General features: G+C 48.6%; 1 protein-coding gene across 1 annotated transcript; it reads right to left on the bottom strand.

Moving 5' to 3' along the window:
• Positions 1 to 7,861: 7,861 nt before the first annotated feature.
• Positions 7,862 to 11,973, bottom strand: LOC124567772 (vegetative cell wall protein gp1-like). Its single transcript, XM_047131041.1, has 2 exons — positions 11,239 to 11,973; positions 7,862 to 7,912 (listed from the first exon to the last, which is right to left on the bottom strand). The coding sequence occupies exons 1-2, from the start codon at positions 11,971 to 11,973 to the stop codon at positions 7,862 to 7,864; spliced, it is 786 nt and encodes a 261-aa protein (XP_046986997.1).
• Positions 11,974 to 14,703: the final 2,730 nt, after the last annotated feature.

The raw sequence follows: 14,703 nt of genomic DNA, 5'->3' as shown, positions 1-14,703 counted from the left end.
ACTCCTAAATCCCTCACCTGGTTCAGTTTCACTGATGACATCTATGCTATCTGGATTGAAGGTGAGGACACACTATTCACATTCCTCCAGAACCTCAACAACTTCTCCCCCATTTACTTCACCTGGTCTTGCTCAACACAACAAGCCACCTTCCTAGATGTTGACCTCCACCTCAGAGGTGGCTGCATCAGCACCTCCATCCATATCAAACCTACAAACCACCAGAAATACCTGAACTTCGACAGCTGCCACCCATTCCATACCAAGAAGTCCCTTGCATACAGCCTAGCCACCCGTGGTCATTGCATCTGCAGTGACGAGCAGTCCCTCTCTAAATATACCGAGGGTCTCACTGAAGCCGTCACTGGCCATAATTGTCTTCCCAACCTTGTACAAAAACAAATTTCCCGTGTCTTATCTTTCCAGTCTTCCACCATCTCCCGAAGTCCCACAGTCCAGCCACAGAGGAGCATTCGCTTCTTAATGCAGTAAAATCTGGGACTAGAGCAACTGAATTACATTCTTTGCCAGGGTTTTCATTACCTCTTGTCATGCCCTGAAATGAGAAATGTACTGCCCACTATCCTTCCCACCCCTCCTACAGTGTAATTCCACCTTCCACCGAGCCTACACAACATACTCGTCAATCCTCACACAACCCCTGCTCCCAGTCCCTTACCCTCATGGCTCATACCCCTGTAATAGACGTAGATGCAAGACCTGTCCCATATATTCTCCTACCACCACCTATTCCAGTCCTGTAATTAACGTCAACTATGCCATCAAAGGCTGAACTATCTGTGAAACCAGTCATGTGATTTACAAGCTAAGCTGCAACCACTGTGCTGCATTCTATGTAGGCATGACAACCAACAAGCTGTCTGTCCACATGAATCGCCACCAAAAAACTGTGGCCAAAAAGTAAGTGGACCACCCTGTTGCTAAACACTGCCAAATATGATATCCCTCATCTCAATGACTGCGTCACAGCCTGTGCCATATGGATCCTTCCCACCAACGCCAGCTTTTCTCAATTGCACAGGTGGGAACTTTCCCTGCAATATATTCTATGTGCCCATGACCCTCCTGGCCTCAACCTTCACTAGTCACTGTCCTCATCCATCCAACCCCCTCCCTGTTCCCCATTCCAGCACTACAGAGCCATCATTTCACTGCCACACGCAGTATTTTAATTTATTTTTATTTCTCTCCTTTCCACTACTTACCCCCCTCCCACCTTCTCTCTTGCCCTCCACCCAAACTGCAACACTTCACTGTCCATCACCCCCACCATACTACCCCCACCCCAGCCTCTTTCTTACTTACACACCCAGTCGTCACTCCCATCAAGTACTGGTGATGCTGCTCGCAGTGTGGTTTCAGTTCTCTGAGACTGCAGATGTGTGTGCAAGTTGCATTTGCACGTGTGTGTGTGTGTGTGTGTGTGTGTGTGTGTGTGTGTGTGTGTGTACTGCTGACAAAGGCTTAAATGGCTGAAAGCTATAATTGTGCGACTCTTTTTGTTGTGCCTATCACGAGTTATCATCTCTGCTATATGGTGAGACACATACATCAGGAATTTTTTTTTTTTTTTGTGGTTTTAGGGCACACAATTTCAATGGTCATTAGCGCCCTGACAACGTTAAGAATGCACCGTGAGGCACAAGTTTAAAACAACAACTAAAAGGGAAAACATGATAAAAGACAGACTGACAGGCATAGGATTAAAAAACAGCATCATCAAATGTCCTTAGAGAGGTTGGTCAAATTGATAAAACGAAGAACACGAGCAACTGCTCGTGGGTCATCCGCTAAAATGGCATCGAAAGTACTTGGCAGGTTAAGATCTAGACGCAGTGTGTTAAAATCTGGACAGGACATTAAAATGTGTCGAACCGTTAGCAAGTGCCCACATGGGCAGAACGGCGCCGGCGCAGCCGTCAGCAGATGGGGATGGCTGAACCAGCAGTGTCCAATTCTTAACCGGGCCAAAACTACCTCCTCCCACCGAGAAGGGCGTGAGGAGGACGTCCAAGCCACGGGAAGAGGTTTTATGGCCCGAAGCTTGTTGTCTGTAAGTGCAGCCCAATCGGCATGCCACAGCGATAAAATGCGCTGACAAATGACCCTGCTATAATCGGACGAAGGGACACAACAAGAAGCTGTCCGAGGCTGGAGGACCGCAGCCTTGGCCGCGGCATCTGCAGCTACGTTCCCGGGGATACCGATATGGCCAGGAACCGACATAAAGCTAACCGGAGAACCGACGTCCACCAGCTGCTGAAGAGAGCATTGGATCCGGTGTACAAAACGGTGAACCGGGTACGGATCACTGAGGCTCTGGATGGTGCTCAGGGAGTCGGAGCAGATGACATAAGCAGAATGTCGGTGGCGGCAGATGTAAAGAACAGCCTGGTAGAGGGCAAAGAGCTCAGCTGTGAAGACCGAACAATGTCCATGGAGCCGGTATTTGAAACTTTGTGCCCCGACAATAAAGGAACACCCGACCCCGTCATTGGTCTTAGAGCCATCTGTATAAATGAAAGTCATGTTGATGAACTTCGAACGAAGTTCCAAAAAACGGGAGTGGTAGACCGAACCAGGGGTAACCTTTTTCGGGAGCGAGCTGAGGTCAAGGTGAACGCGGACCTGAGCCGGGAGCCAAGGTGGCGTGTGGCTCTCGCCCACTCGAAAGGTTGCAGGGAGTGAAAAATTAAGGTGTTGAAGGAGGCGACGAAAGCGAACTCCAGGTGGTAACAGGGCAGAGACATACAACCCGTATTGACGGTCGAGAGAGTCGTCAAAAAAGGAACAATAAGACGGATGGTCGGGCATTGACAGTAGCCGACAGGCATACCGACAAAGCAGTATATCGCGCCGGTAGGTGAGTGGCAATTCGCCAGCGTCAGCATGAAGACTCTCTACGGGACTAGTATAAAATGCTCCGATCGCAAGTCGTAAACCCCGATGTTGTATGGAGTTGAGGCGGCGTAAGATGGATGGCCATGCAGAGGAGTATACGAAGCTCCCATAATCCAGCTTGGAGCGGACGATCGACCGATATAGACGAAGTAGGACGGTGCGATCCGCTCCCCACGACAGACCACTGAGAACACGGAGGACATTTAAAGAACGGGTACAACGGGCGGCCAAATATGACACATGTGGAGACCAGCTAAGTTTCCTGTCAAATGTAAGGCCTAAAAATTTGGTTGTCTCCACGATTGGGAGAGCAACGGGACCGAGTCTTAAGGATGGTGGGAGAAACTCTTTGTATCGCCAGAAGTTAATACAGACCGTCTTCTCGGCAGAAAAACGGAAGCCATTGGCGACACTCCAGGAGTAAAGACGGTCAAGAGAACGCTGAAGACAGCGCTCCAGGACACGTGTACACTGTGTGCTGCAATAGATGGTAAAATCGTCCACGAAAAGGGAGCCTGATACATCAGCTGGGAGGCAATCCATTATTGGATTGATCGCGATGGCGAAGAGAGCAACGCTCAAAACTGAGCCCTGTGGCACCCCATTCTCCTGGCGAAAGGTGTCTCACAGTACAGAACCCACACGTACCCTGAACTGTCGATCCATTAAAAAGGAACGAATAAAAAGAGGGAGGCGACCGGGAAGGCCCCATGTACGCATGGTGCGGAGAATGCCCGCCCTCCAACAGGTGTCGTAAGCCTTCTCCAAATCAAAGAACACAGCCGCGGTCGGGCGCTTCCGCAAGAAGTTATTCATAATGAAGGTCGACAAGGTAACCAGATGGTCAACAGCAGAGCGGCGCCTACGAAATCCACATTGTACATTGGTAAGTAGGCGTCGAGACTCGAGCAGCCAAACCAATCGAGAGTTAACCATTCGCTCCATCACTTTACAGACACAGCTGGTAAGCGAGATAGGTCGATAACTGGAAGGCAAGTGCTTGTCCTTCCCCGGCTTAGGAATTGGGACAACAATAGACTCGCGCCAGCATGCGGGAACATGTCCCTCAATCCAGATGCGATTGTATGTACGAAGAAGAAAATCTTTACCCGCAGGAGAAAGGTTCTTCGGCATCTGAATATGAATAGAATCAGGCCCTGGAGCAGAGGACCGTGATCGGCCAAGTGCATTTTCGAGTTCCCACATGGTGAATGGGGCATTATAACTTTCACAATTCGAGGAGCGGAAGTTAGGTGGCCTAGCCTCCTCTGCCTGTTTGCGGGGGAGGAAGGCAGGGTGGTAATGAGCGGAGCTCGAAACCTCTGCGAAAAAGCGGCCGAAGGCATTGGAGACAGCCTCCGGGGCCACAAGGACGTCATTCGCGACCTTCAAGCCAGAAACTGGGGAGTGGGCCTTAGTGCCAGATAGCCGGCGCAGGCTACCCCAGACAACAGAAGAAGGAGTAAAACTGTTGAAGGTGCTTGTGAAAGTAGCCCAGCTGGCTTGCTTGCTTTCTGTAATAATACGACAACACTGAGCACGTAATCGTTTATAATTGATACAATTCGCCACTGTAGGGTGGCGTTTAAAGGTGCGTAAAGCACGTCGACGAGCACGTAAAGCGTCTCTACATGCTGCAGACCACCAGGGGACCGGTACGCGACGTGGAGAAGAAGTAGGGTGAGGGATGGAATATTCAGCAGCAGCGAGAATGACTTCCGTGAGGTGGGCAACCTGACGATCGCAGCTTGGGAAGGTTTGATCCTTAAAGGTCGCCCTGGAAGAGAAGAGCCCCCAGTCTGCCTTGGAGATGGTCCAACTAGAGGAGCACGGAGAGGGGGTATGCTGCAGGAGATGGATAACACACGGGAAGTGGTCGCTCGAATATGTATCAGAAAGTGCATACCACTCAAACCGGCGTGCAAGTTGGGGAGTACATATAGAGAGGTCTAAATGGGAATAGGTGTGAGATGTGTCCGAAAGAAAAGTAGGGGCGCCAGTATTGAGGCAGACAAGATTGAGCTGATTGAAAAGGTCTGCTAACAAGGAGCCCCTCGGGCAGGATGCTGGAGAGCCCCAAAGGGGATGGTGGGCATTGAAGTCTCCAGTTAACAAAAATGGTGCAGGTAGCTGAGAAATAAGTTGCATCATGTCTGCCCTGGTAACGGCAGATGACGATGGAGTGTAAACGGTACAAAAGGAAAACGTAAAAGTGGGGAGAGTAATGCGGATGGCAACTGCCTGCAGGCCGGTGTGCAACGTGATGGGATCGTAGTAAATATCATCCCGGGCCAGCAACATAACCCCTCCATGAGCTGGGATACCTACCATAGGGGGTAGGTCAAAACGCACAGAGGTGTAGTGTGCCAAGGCAATTTGATCGCATGGGCGTAGCTTTGTTTCCTGGAGGGCTACGACGAGCGGACGGTGCAAGCGGAGCAGCAACTTCAGGTCCTCTCGGTTGGAGCGAATGCTGCGAATATTCCAGTGAATAAGTGCCATCGTAAGAAAAGGAAGATGAAAGAAGGGGTCACCTCGAAGGCCGCTGAGGGCCTGGCTTCGAGCGAGCACTGCCGCCGCTATCAGTAGGCGGACAGTCATCGTCCATTGGGTCGATAGGTTCATCGGCCATCTCGGGAGGATGGCCGGGAGGGGGAGCTTCCTCCGCCGGTGAACGGCCAGATGTTCGGCTACCAGCGGTGTGGCCAGGCGAAACGGATGACGGCCTGGGGCGGCAACCGCTGGGTGGCGCAGGAGAAGAAATGCGCCGTGGCGGAGAAGGAGAACTGTGCTTCCTATGAGCCTTTTTGGAAGGACGTTTGGTGGAAGTACCGGTCGAAGGCTGGGAGGTCGAGGTACGTAGACAGTCTGCATGGGAGGGTTATTTCTTGAAGGCCCGTGCATCTGACTTCGGGGTCTTCGTCTTAGCAGAAGCTGATGAAGGGGCTGGTGTCTGTGGGGTGATGGGAGGAAGAGGAGGCGTCAACCGCGCGATCTTAGCACTGGCCGAATGGACGACCGTGGTGCTGAAGGTCAGATCGGATGTCTGGGTTGCTACCTCCCTGGTAGTCCGAGGAGAGGCGAGGACAGTACTGTATTTCCCCGCTGGGAGCAGCGCGGGCTTCCTACTAGCCAATAGCTTGCGAGCAACCGAGGTGGACATTTTCTCTTTGACCCGAATTTCTTGGATACAGCGTTCTTCCTTATAGACAGGACAGTCGCGGGAGGATGCGGCATGGTCACCCTGACAGTTAACACAACGAGGAGACAGAGGTGGACAGTCACCCTCATGGGCATCCCTGCCACAAGTGACACATTTAGCCGCATTGGAACAAGACTGTCAAGTGTGATTGAAACGCTGACACTGGTAGCAGCGCGTAGGTGTCGGGACATAGGGGCGAACAGAAATAACCTCGTAGCCCGCCTTGATGCGCGATGGCAGCTTAACACTATCGAAGGTCAAGAAAAGTGTCCGGGTCGGTACAAGGTCATTGCTGACCTTTTTCATGACCCTATGGACAGCCGTCACGCCCTGCTCAGCGAGGAAAGATTGAATCTCCTCGTCAGTCAATCCGTCGAGGGAGCTAGTATAGACTACACTACGAGACAAATTCAAAGTTTGGTGGGCCTCCACCCGGACAGGGAACGTGTACAGGAGTGTGGCCCGAAGCAGTTTTTGTGCCTGAAAGGCACTCTCAGTTTCCAGTAATAAGGTACCGTTACGCAACCTGGTACAAGATTTGACAGATCCGGCTATGGCATCTACGCCCTTCTGGATAACGAAAGGGTTGACAGAGGAAAAATCCTTTCCGTCCTCAGATCGAGAAACGACGAGGAACTGTGGGGCAGGCGGTAGTACTTTTGTCACTGGTGGCTGGTCACGTTTCCATTTTTGGGCAGAAGTCGAAAGCGATGGAGCAGAATCCATTGCGAAGGAATCCCCCATGATTGCCAGCGTCTCCGATGGCGTGCTCCTTCCTTGTGGGGACCCTCTCAGAGGGCACTCCCGCCTTAGGTGAATGTTTACACCTCAGGTCACACCTCCCGAGAAACAGACGGAGGGACCAATTGGCATGGTCAGAAGGTATCAGCTCAGGCAATCACCCCTCCCCGGGCCTGGCCTTTACCAGGGGGTACACGCGTGCCTTACATGTCTACCCAGGGCGGGGACTTACGCGTTACCCCGTCACCGGCTACGCGTGCGAACGCGTGGGTCGGCCTTCAGGCACGCACAGGGAGGAAGGAAGAAGAGGAAAAAGAAGACAGACAGGGAGAAAGAGGACAGACTGTCTCAAAAGCCGAGGCGGATACCAGAGAAGGCAAGGAGAAGAAGGCAATGAGAAGGCAAGGAGAAGAAGGCAAGGAGAAGAAGGCAATGAGAAGGCAAGGAGAAGAAGGCAATTAGAAGGCAAGGAGAAGTCAAGGGAAAGAGTAATGAAGACAGTGAGGTGGAGAAGTGCAAAGAAAGGAATCAACAAAAGGAAGGAAGAAACGAGAAGTGAAAAACCAAAAAGACCACAATTATAGGTCGTGGAACCGTCCGTCTCCAGATGCAGGCGCTAACTACCCCTATGAGGGGGATGGACTTCATTTAGTCGCCTCTTACGACAGGCAGGAATACCTCGGGCCTATTCTAATCCCCGGACCCGCAGGGGGGACATCAGGAATGTGTACATAAAATATAAAAAATCGATAATCCAATATATAATTGCTGTGAAACTAAAAAAATTCCAATCACTATTTGATCATCTCTTGTGCAGTCAGTACGCTGCTGCCTCATGGGATTAATCCCAATTTCTTATTTTAAAAGACAGCTACATGGTGATATAATTAACCTTTTAAATACTTACGATTATTATCATCACGCAAACAGCCGAGCAGATGGCAAGTGTTGCCATCGGTGAGCCTGACGTGACTGCCGCTCTGGCCCTGGCCGACTCTAGCCTTCACTGCTGCTGTTGTGTATCTCGTTATGGTGCCTTGGAAATACCTAATGAACACAGAAAATTAATTAGATCTGTAAATTACTTTACATTAAACTGCATGCAATAAAAGAAAATAATTTAAGAAAATTTCACTAAAATTTAATAGTTACAAAATTTGGTTTGATGACTGCAGCTGTTTCAAATCTCCTGCTTTAGGGTACACAAACAGTAGAAAAAATTACCTCTGACCTATTGGTCAAGAAGGACCCCAAGGCACAGACAATGTTCCCTTCTGAATGGAGGTGGTCATACTCTCAAATGGTACACCTTCAGATATGGATTCATTATCAAACTTTTATCTGCGAAGTCCCCTCCTCAACTCTTGGGAGCCCATTATAGGAATTTTAGAACACCTCTGCATAATGTGTGGTTAATGTTATAAATGTAAACAAGCCAACAGTAAAATATCAGTACAACTTTGTTTTGGATTTCCAGATCCTGCATTTTCCCAATATTTACATTATTTTCCATCGGTACCATCATAAACCCTATTCTATCCCTTTCATTAAAATTTTTGCGCTTTTCAACCACTACCACAACCTTAAACATCAATTTTCAAACTGATTTACATGGTAACTAAATTGTGTTATTGCTCTATCTCACATTGTAGGGTAATCCATAGCAAAACTATACAATTTATTTCAGAATCTAAGTCACTTTGGGGTTATTTTGCATTTTTAGGGCTGCTTTCAAAATGGTTTCACAATGTTTGATCACCTGACTGTTGGAGAGACTGTAATACCTCAAGTGTAGTTTACCTAGTAACTAATATTGTAATCTGGTCAGGTTTTCACACCAGTGACTGATTTTAGAATCATAAAAATGAATCTACTGCAGAAATTTCCGTAAGCTGCTTCAGGCACTTTTCATTGGTTTGCGCTTTTGAAAAATGGGTGCAGCCTGTGTGAATATTATGAGTTCCACATATTTACATGATGTATAATACTTCATAGATGTTTGGAAGAAATTATTCATTCTGCAGTTACAGAGAGCTACTGCAAGTAAAATTACTAAACTTTTAAAATATATTACATAACATGGGACCTATCTGTTCACACATCACCAGTCGTGCAGCATCTTTTACCTTAAAACAGGAGGTGGTCTTTTACTATGGTGAAATTTGCAGACAAACAGAGTTTACTTGATGTCTGAATAATTATCTCTGTCTTGAAAATGGAAATTTGTGTTAGCTGCCAATAGCTTCTATTTCAAAATATTTTTAACTTTTAACCAACTTTTGACAGTACTATTCCCTAAAATGATATCACTTACCCATTGCTTGTGTGTAGTAGATTAATAATGTAATATAGGCTATTAAATACAGTATTGAGAAGATTTTCCCTATGACAACACTTTTAAATTTTAATAGGATATTTGTTCCTAAGTACATTACCACATGACACATTGGGACAGTTTTTCAAATTTGGGGCAATCTTACTTCTCTGGAGTAATTTTTGTAATTTTAGAATAAGATTGCAATACACAAAGTGAATGCAATAATCCTAAAGTGTACTGCTCTACTCGAAACTGAAAAATAAATAAATAAATAAAACATCAAAAACAATATTGAAATTAGTTTTTCCCCTTAAAGGCAAGTCCTGTGACATTGAAAAATGATACACCAGAAGCATGTGATTAGTTTCTAATAATTACACAATATTATGATTTATGAGTTATTATACAGTGTTTGTGTGGTTTTTCATAACATTAATGAAATTATTTGTCTTTTTGACTGCATCTTAATGCCATTTGGAACTCCCATGCAGTTTTGCAGAATTGTGAAACTTTTTGAAACTTGTGAATGGATGGCTTATCATCGTGATGGATGAAAAAGCATGCACAACTCAGACAGCACAAATTTATGTACTTCACAATAAACAACCCATTCATATCATGACAGCCACACCAGTCCGAACGTGCAGGGCTTGGATGTGAATGCATGTGCAAGAAATCAGATGCAGGTATCACTAGTGGAGTGCAGAGTGTGACTGGGCATTTTGGCCTGATCTGCTTTCACATCTGGCCAATTGGCCTCCACTTCTGGCCTTATCTACTTTCATGTCCAGGAAATTCACCTCCACTGTCGTAAGTAGTACTTTGCAATCTAACGGCATAAGTGCCCAAAGTGTCACAAGCTATTTCTAAACTCTGGCACCTAAGGTTTCCGGGTAGGAGACCTGGCATGTGCAGTTATCTTAATTATCATGTAACTAACTTGAAATTTTGTAGGGCTCTGTATATGTTCCTTGATTAATTAATTAATACAAAACAGAGTGGTGTCAAATCTAAGAATATCTTAATTGTGTCTATCATGCGTAAATGCAAATTAATCTTGCATCCATTCCACAGACTGACGGATCATTGGACAGAACTGCAAAAAGGAATTGGAATATAAATGGTCCTTTTCTACCTAATAATATATGGTTAGTCATATTATGGCCATCTGACTGTACAAAAATGAATCCCTTAATGACTTCATCAACTCAACCAGGTGGACTGTGTTGAAAACAAATATATATTCTCCGCATACTTTTCAAACTAGATGTATCAGCTACTAAAAGAAATAGCAACAGGAACTGAAGGAGTGACATTTGAAGGATATAATGACACAGCATTACCACTAACTGATGAGCTTTTTGTTTTGTGGTACAAAAACAACTAGGGTCATATGCGCCCATGTCAAAACACTAGGACATGAAGACAAAGAGAGGAGTTAAATATGACTGCACGTTAGTCTCAGTCAATGCAAGAGAAGACAGCTAAAAAACAGCGATGTGGAGAAAGGTCTATAAAATACACCACAGACAGAGAACTGGAGGTCCAGAACCAAAAATTAAATGGCCTTTGCCATATTGCTACAACGGATAAAAAGTGCAACATGGTCAATGGCTGTTAACTCTAACAGCAAACACCGATAAGGAAGGGGGTTGGGGTGGGGGAAGGGGAGGGGGCGGGGGAAGGGGGAGGGGGTGGGGAAGGGGGAGGGGGCGGGGGAGATGGAGGGGGAGGGGGAGGGGAAGGGGGAGGGGGCGGGGGAGATGGAGGGGGAGGGGGAGGGGGGCGGGTAGGGGGCGGGGTAAGGGGAGGGGGAGGGGGAGGGGGGCAGGGAGGGGAGGGGGAGGGGCGGGGGAAGGGGAGGGGGAGGGGCGGGGGAAGGGGAGGGGGAGGGGCGGGGGAAGGGGAGGGGGAGGGGCGGGGGAAGGGGAGGGGGAGGGGCGGGGGAAGGGGAGGGGGAGGGGCGGGGGAAGGGGAGGGGGGAGGGGCGGGGGAAGGGGAGGGGGGAGGGGCGGGGGAAGGGGAGGGGGACGGGGCGGGGGAAGGGGAGGGGGACGGGGCGGGGGAAGGGGAGGGGGGCGGGGGAAGGGGAAGGGGCGGGGGCGGGGGAAGGGGAAGGGGCGGGGGCGGGGGAAGGGGAAGGGGAGGGGGCGGGGGAAGGGGAAGGGGCGGGGGCGGGGGAAGGGGAAGGGGCGGGGGCGTGGGAAGGGGAAGGGGCGGGGGCGGGGGAAGGGGAAGGGGCGGGGGCGGGGGAAGGGGAAGGGGCGGGGGCGGGGGAAGGGGAAGGGGCGGGGGCGGGGGAAGGGGAAGGGGCGGGGGCGGGGGAAGGGGAAGGGGCGGGGGCGGGGGAAGGGGAAGGGGCGGGGGCGGGGGAAGGGGAAGGGGCGGGGGCGGGGGAAGGGGAAGGGGCGGGGGCGGGGGAAGGGGAAGGGGCGGGGGCGGGGGAAGGGGAAGGGGCGGGGGCGGGGGAATGGGAAGGGGCGGGGGCGGGGGAAGGGGCGGGGGCGGGGGAAGGGGCGGGGGCGGGGGAAGGGGCGGGGGCGGGGGAAGGGGAAGGGGCGGGGGCGGGGGAATGGGAAGGGGCGGGGGCGGGGGAAGGGGCGGGGGCGGGGGAAGGGGCGGGGGCGGGGGAAGGGGAAGGGGCGGGGGCGGGGGAAGGGGAAGGGGTTCGGGCGGGGGAAGGGGTGGGGGCGGGGGAAGGGGAGGGGGTGGGGGCGGGAAGGGCAGGGGGTGAGGGCGCGAAGGGGAGGGGGAAGGGGGATGGGGAGGGGAAGGGGAGGGGAGGGGGCATTAAAAAAAATAGGGAATAAATATGAGAGCTCAAACCAATCAATCATGAAGATGCAATTTTGTTTCCTGAAGGCAGATAAGTGGGTGCTCGCTGTAAATTCTGTTAGATTGAAAACCACAACATTCTATTGGAGGAGATTCATGACAAGGAAAAAAATGAACAGGATGCCACATCAGTGGCTGCTGAGCCCTATCCTTTGAAGACTACAGGGCACAGACGCAGGATCATCCTGCTCCTTGACATCTACAGAAGCATCAGCATTTTTCTACTGTCTGCCTGTGGACTCCAGGGCAGAATAATGCTTGGTGTTGTGCACTGGCAACACAGAGGTTGGCTGTGGGAGGATATCACATGGTGACAACTTAAGGAGAAAACTCATTTGCCTTTGTTTGACTTCTTCTAACCTTTTCAGTTAGGAGATGAAGGTTCGAGTTGGTTGGCTGGGGAGTTGTAGGAAGTCTTTGCAGCAGTATTCCTTCTGTCCTTTCTGGCCTGCTGGTTGTGTAGCTGGTAACTATGCCCCATGAGGAGATTGTCTGGCGGTGTTTTGCACAGCCAGAGAGGGAGAACTACCATGAAGCTGGGTGCTTTCACAGTAGTAAATTTTGAGGTTGCATGTCTGCTTGGTCATGTCCTCCATGGAGTGAAATGTCGCAACAACAGTACTGTAGATACCAGGAAGTAGAACACGGGGTTTCTGACTAGTCAACAACTTACAAGTGACCGGGTAAGGCCCTTTCTCCTTCACCTGGATCTCCTGGACAGCCTACTCATTGAGATACATGGTTCAAATGCAGGAGACAGCAGCAGGGTCAACATTGCAGCTGATGCAGCAGGGAGGAGGCTATCAATCATCCTCATGAGCATCCCTACCACAGGTTGCACATTTGGCTGGGACACTGGTAGCATCACATCGGGTTTGGAATTTATGTTCTGACTGTGATAACTTCATAACCTGTTTTGATCTTTGATGGAAGAACCACTATGAAAAGTGGGAAACAGGGTGGGTGTGGGGATGGGATCTCTCCCCCCAACACCAGCTTTTCTGTACCGCAATACATCCTATGTTCCCACAACACTACTTGCGCCAAACTTCATTAGTCACAGTCCTTATCCATCTATCCCTTCCATATTCCCATTCCAGAACTACACAGCTGTCAATCCACCACGACACCCAGTCGTTTCATTTCTCTCCTGTTTCGCTACACGTGTGTGTGTCTAGTGTTGACAAAGACCTTAATCGCTGAAAACTTTAATTGTGATAGTCTTTTTGTTGTGCCTATCTGTGTGTCTGCATGTCTGCCATATGGTGAGAGGCAACTTTCCTTCTCATAATAAGCTCAAACATTTGACTTCCTTATCTCAATCCTCACATGTTTCTTTCATTTCATGTTGCTTTCCAACATTATGCTCAGATATTTAAGTGATATGACTGTGTCAAGCAGGACACTACTAATGCTGTTTCCAAACATTACAGGTTTGTTTTTCCTAGTCATCTGCAGTGACTCACATTTTTAGAATCAACTGCCATTCATCGCACCAATTAGAAATTACGTCCAAGTCATCTTGCATCATCCTGTCCATCCTTGATGACTTGCAGCCTATGCACAATGAGCCTTTATGTTGACCAAGCAGTTAAGGAAACCCCACAGATATTTGGAGTAGGAATTCTATTTCAGGATTAGAAATAATGGTGATATAATTCTGTCAGAGACAGTGAGGGACTGAAAGTGAAGTTGAATGGGATGGACAATCTTGAAAGGAGGGTAAAAGATGAAAGTCAACAAACGTGAAACAAGGTTAATAGAAAGTACTCTAATTTTGTCATGTGATGCTGAGGATAAGGGCACTCTCAAGATTTACCAGTATCTCCAACACTGGAACATTAACTTTGTCAGGCTAAGAATCCTCTAATACGGAACATACATTCTGTGCACACAAATGCTAAGAGTGTACTCAAAGTACGCACAACATGCAGTTCAACAGAGGACTAAGACTGCCCCACATTAGGAAAACAGACATGTCCACATGCAAGCCAAACACAAATGGCTCGGAGAAAAGAAGTCCAAATCAGTGTTCATGAATAGCTATATGTTTTTCTAAGGTCACCATAAATATGTCCTCCAGAGACTACATAACACAACTCAGCAAATTCATATGAGTGCGGATGAGATGGTCCTTTGCAGCACTTTCATCTGCTGTTGCTTTCAGGCCACTTGAAATCATGTTGACATACATATTTATCAATCCATGCCTTCCTCAGCTGTGCCTAGCAACCTCACTGGATGTATTTATGATTACACTGATTGATCCATCTTACATCCAGTAGAATTATAAGGAACTTCATTTAATAATTGGAGAAAGAGATTCATCATAGATATTGGTCTAACCTACAGTCAAAGGCAACAAACCTGGTTGTGTGTGACTGTTTCATGATGATTACAAACATGGGACTCTACACCTAACTTTTTTCTCTACTGTATATTTATCATGTCTTCCATGGCTTTTATCAAGCAGTAAGAATCTTTCCTTTCTATTTGTTAATGTTTATGACTAACACTAATGATATTCCAATGAGTCTGCTGCATCTCATTTTAACAAAGTTCATTGTGGCACATACCCACTTATTTCAGGCAACAAGCCAAACTGTTTGTTAACCTGAACTACCATTTTGTGATTTCTGTATTTATTTCCTTTTACTTGTTACTTCTTACCCTTTCCCAGTTTTCA

This window comes from Schistocerca americana, unplaced genomic scaffold (genome assembly GCF_021461395.2).
Source record: "Schistocerca americana isolate TAMUIC-IGC-003095 unplaced genomic scaffold, iqSchAmer2.1 HiC_scaffold_14, whole genome shotgun sequence".
NCBI lineage: Eukaryota > Metazoa > Arthropoda > Insecta > Orthoptera > Acrididae > Schistocerca > Schistocerca americana.
This window is presented reverse-complemented; position numbering and strand designations above follow the sequence as displayed.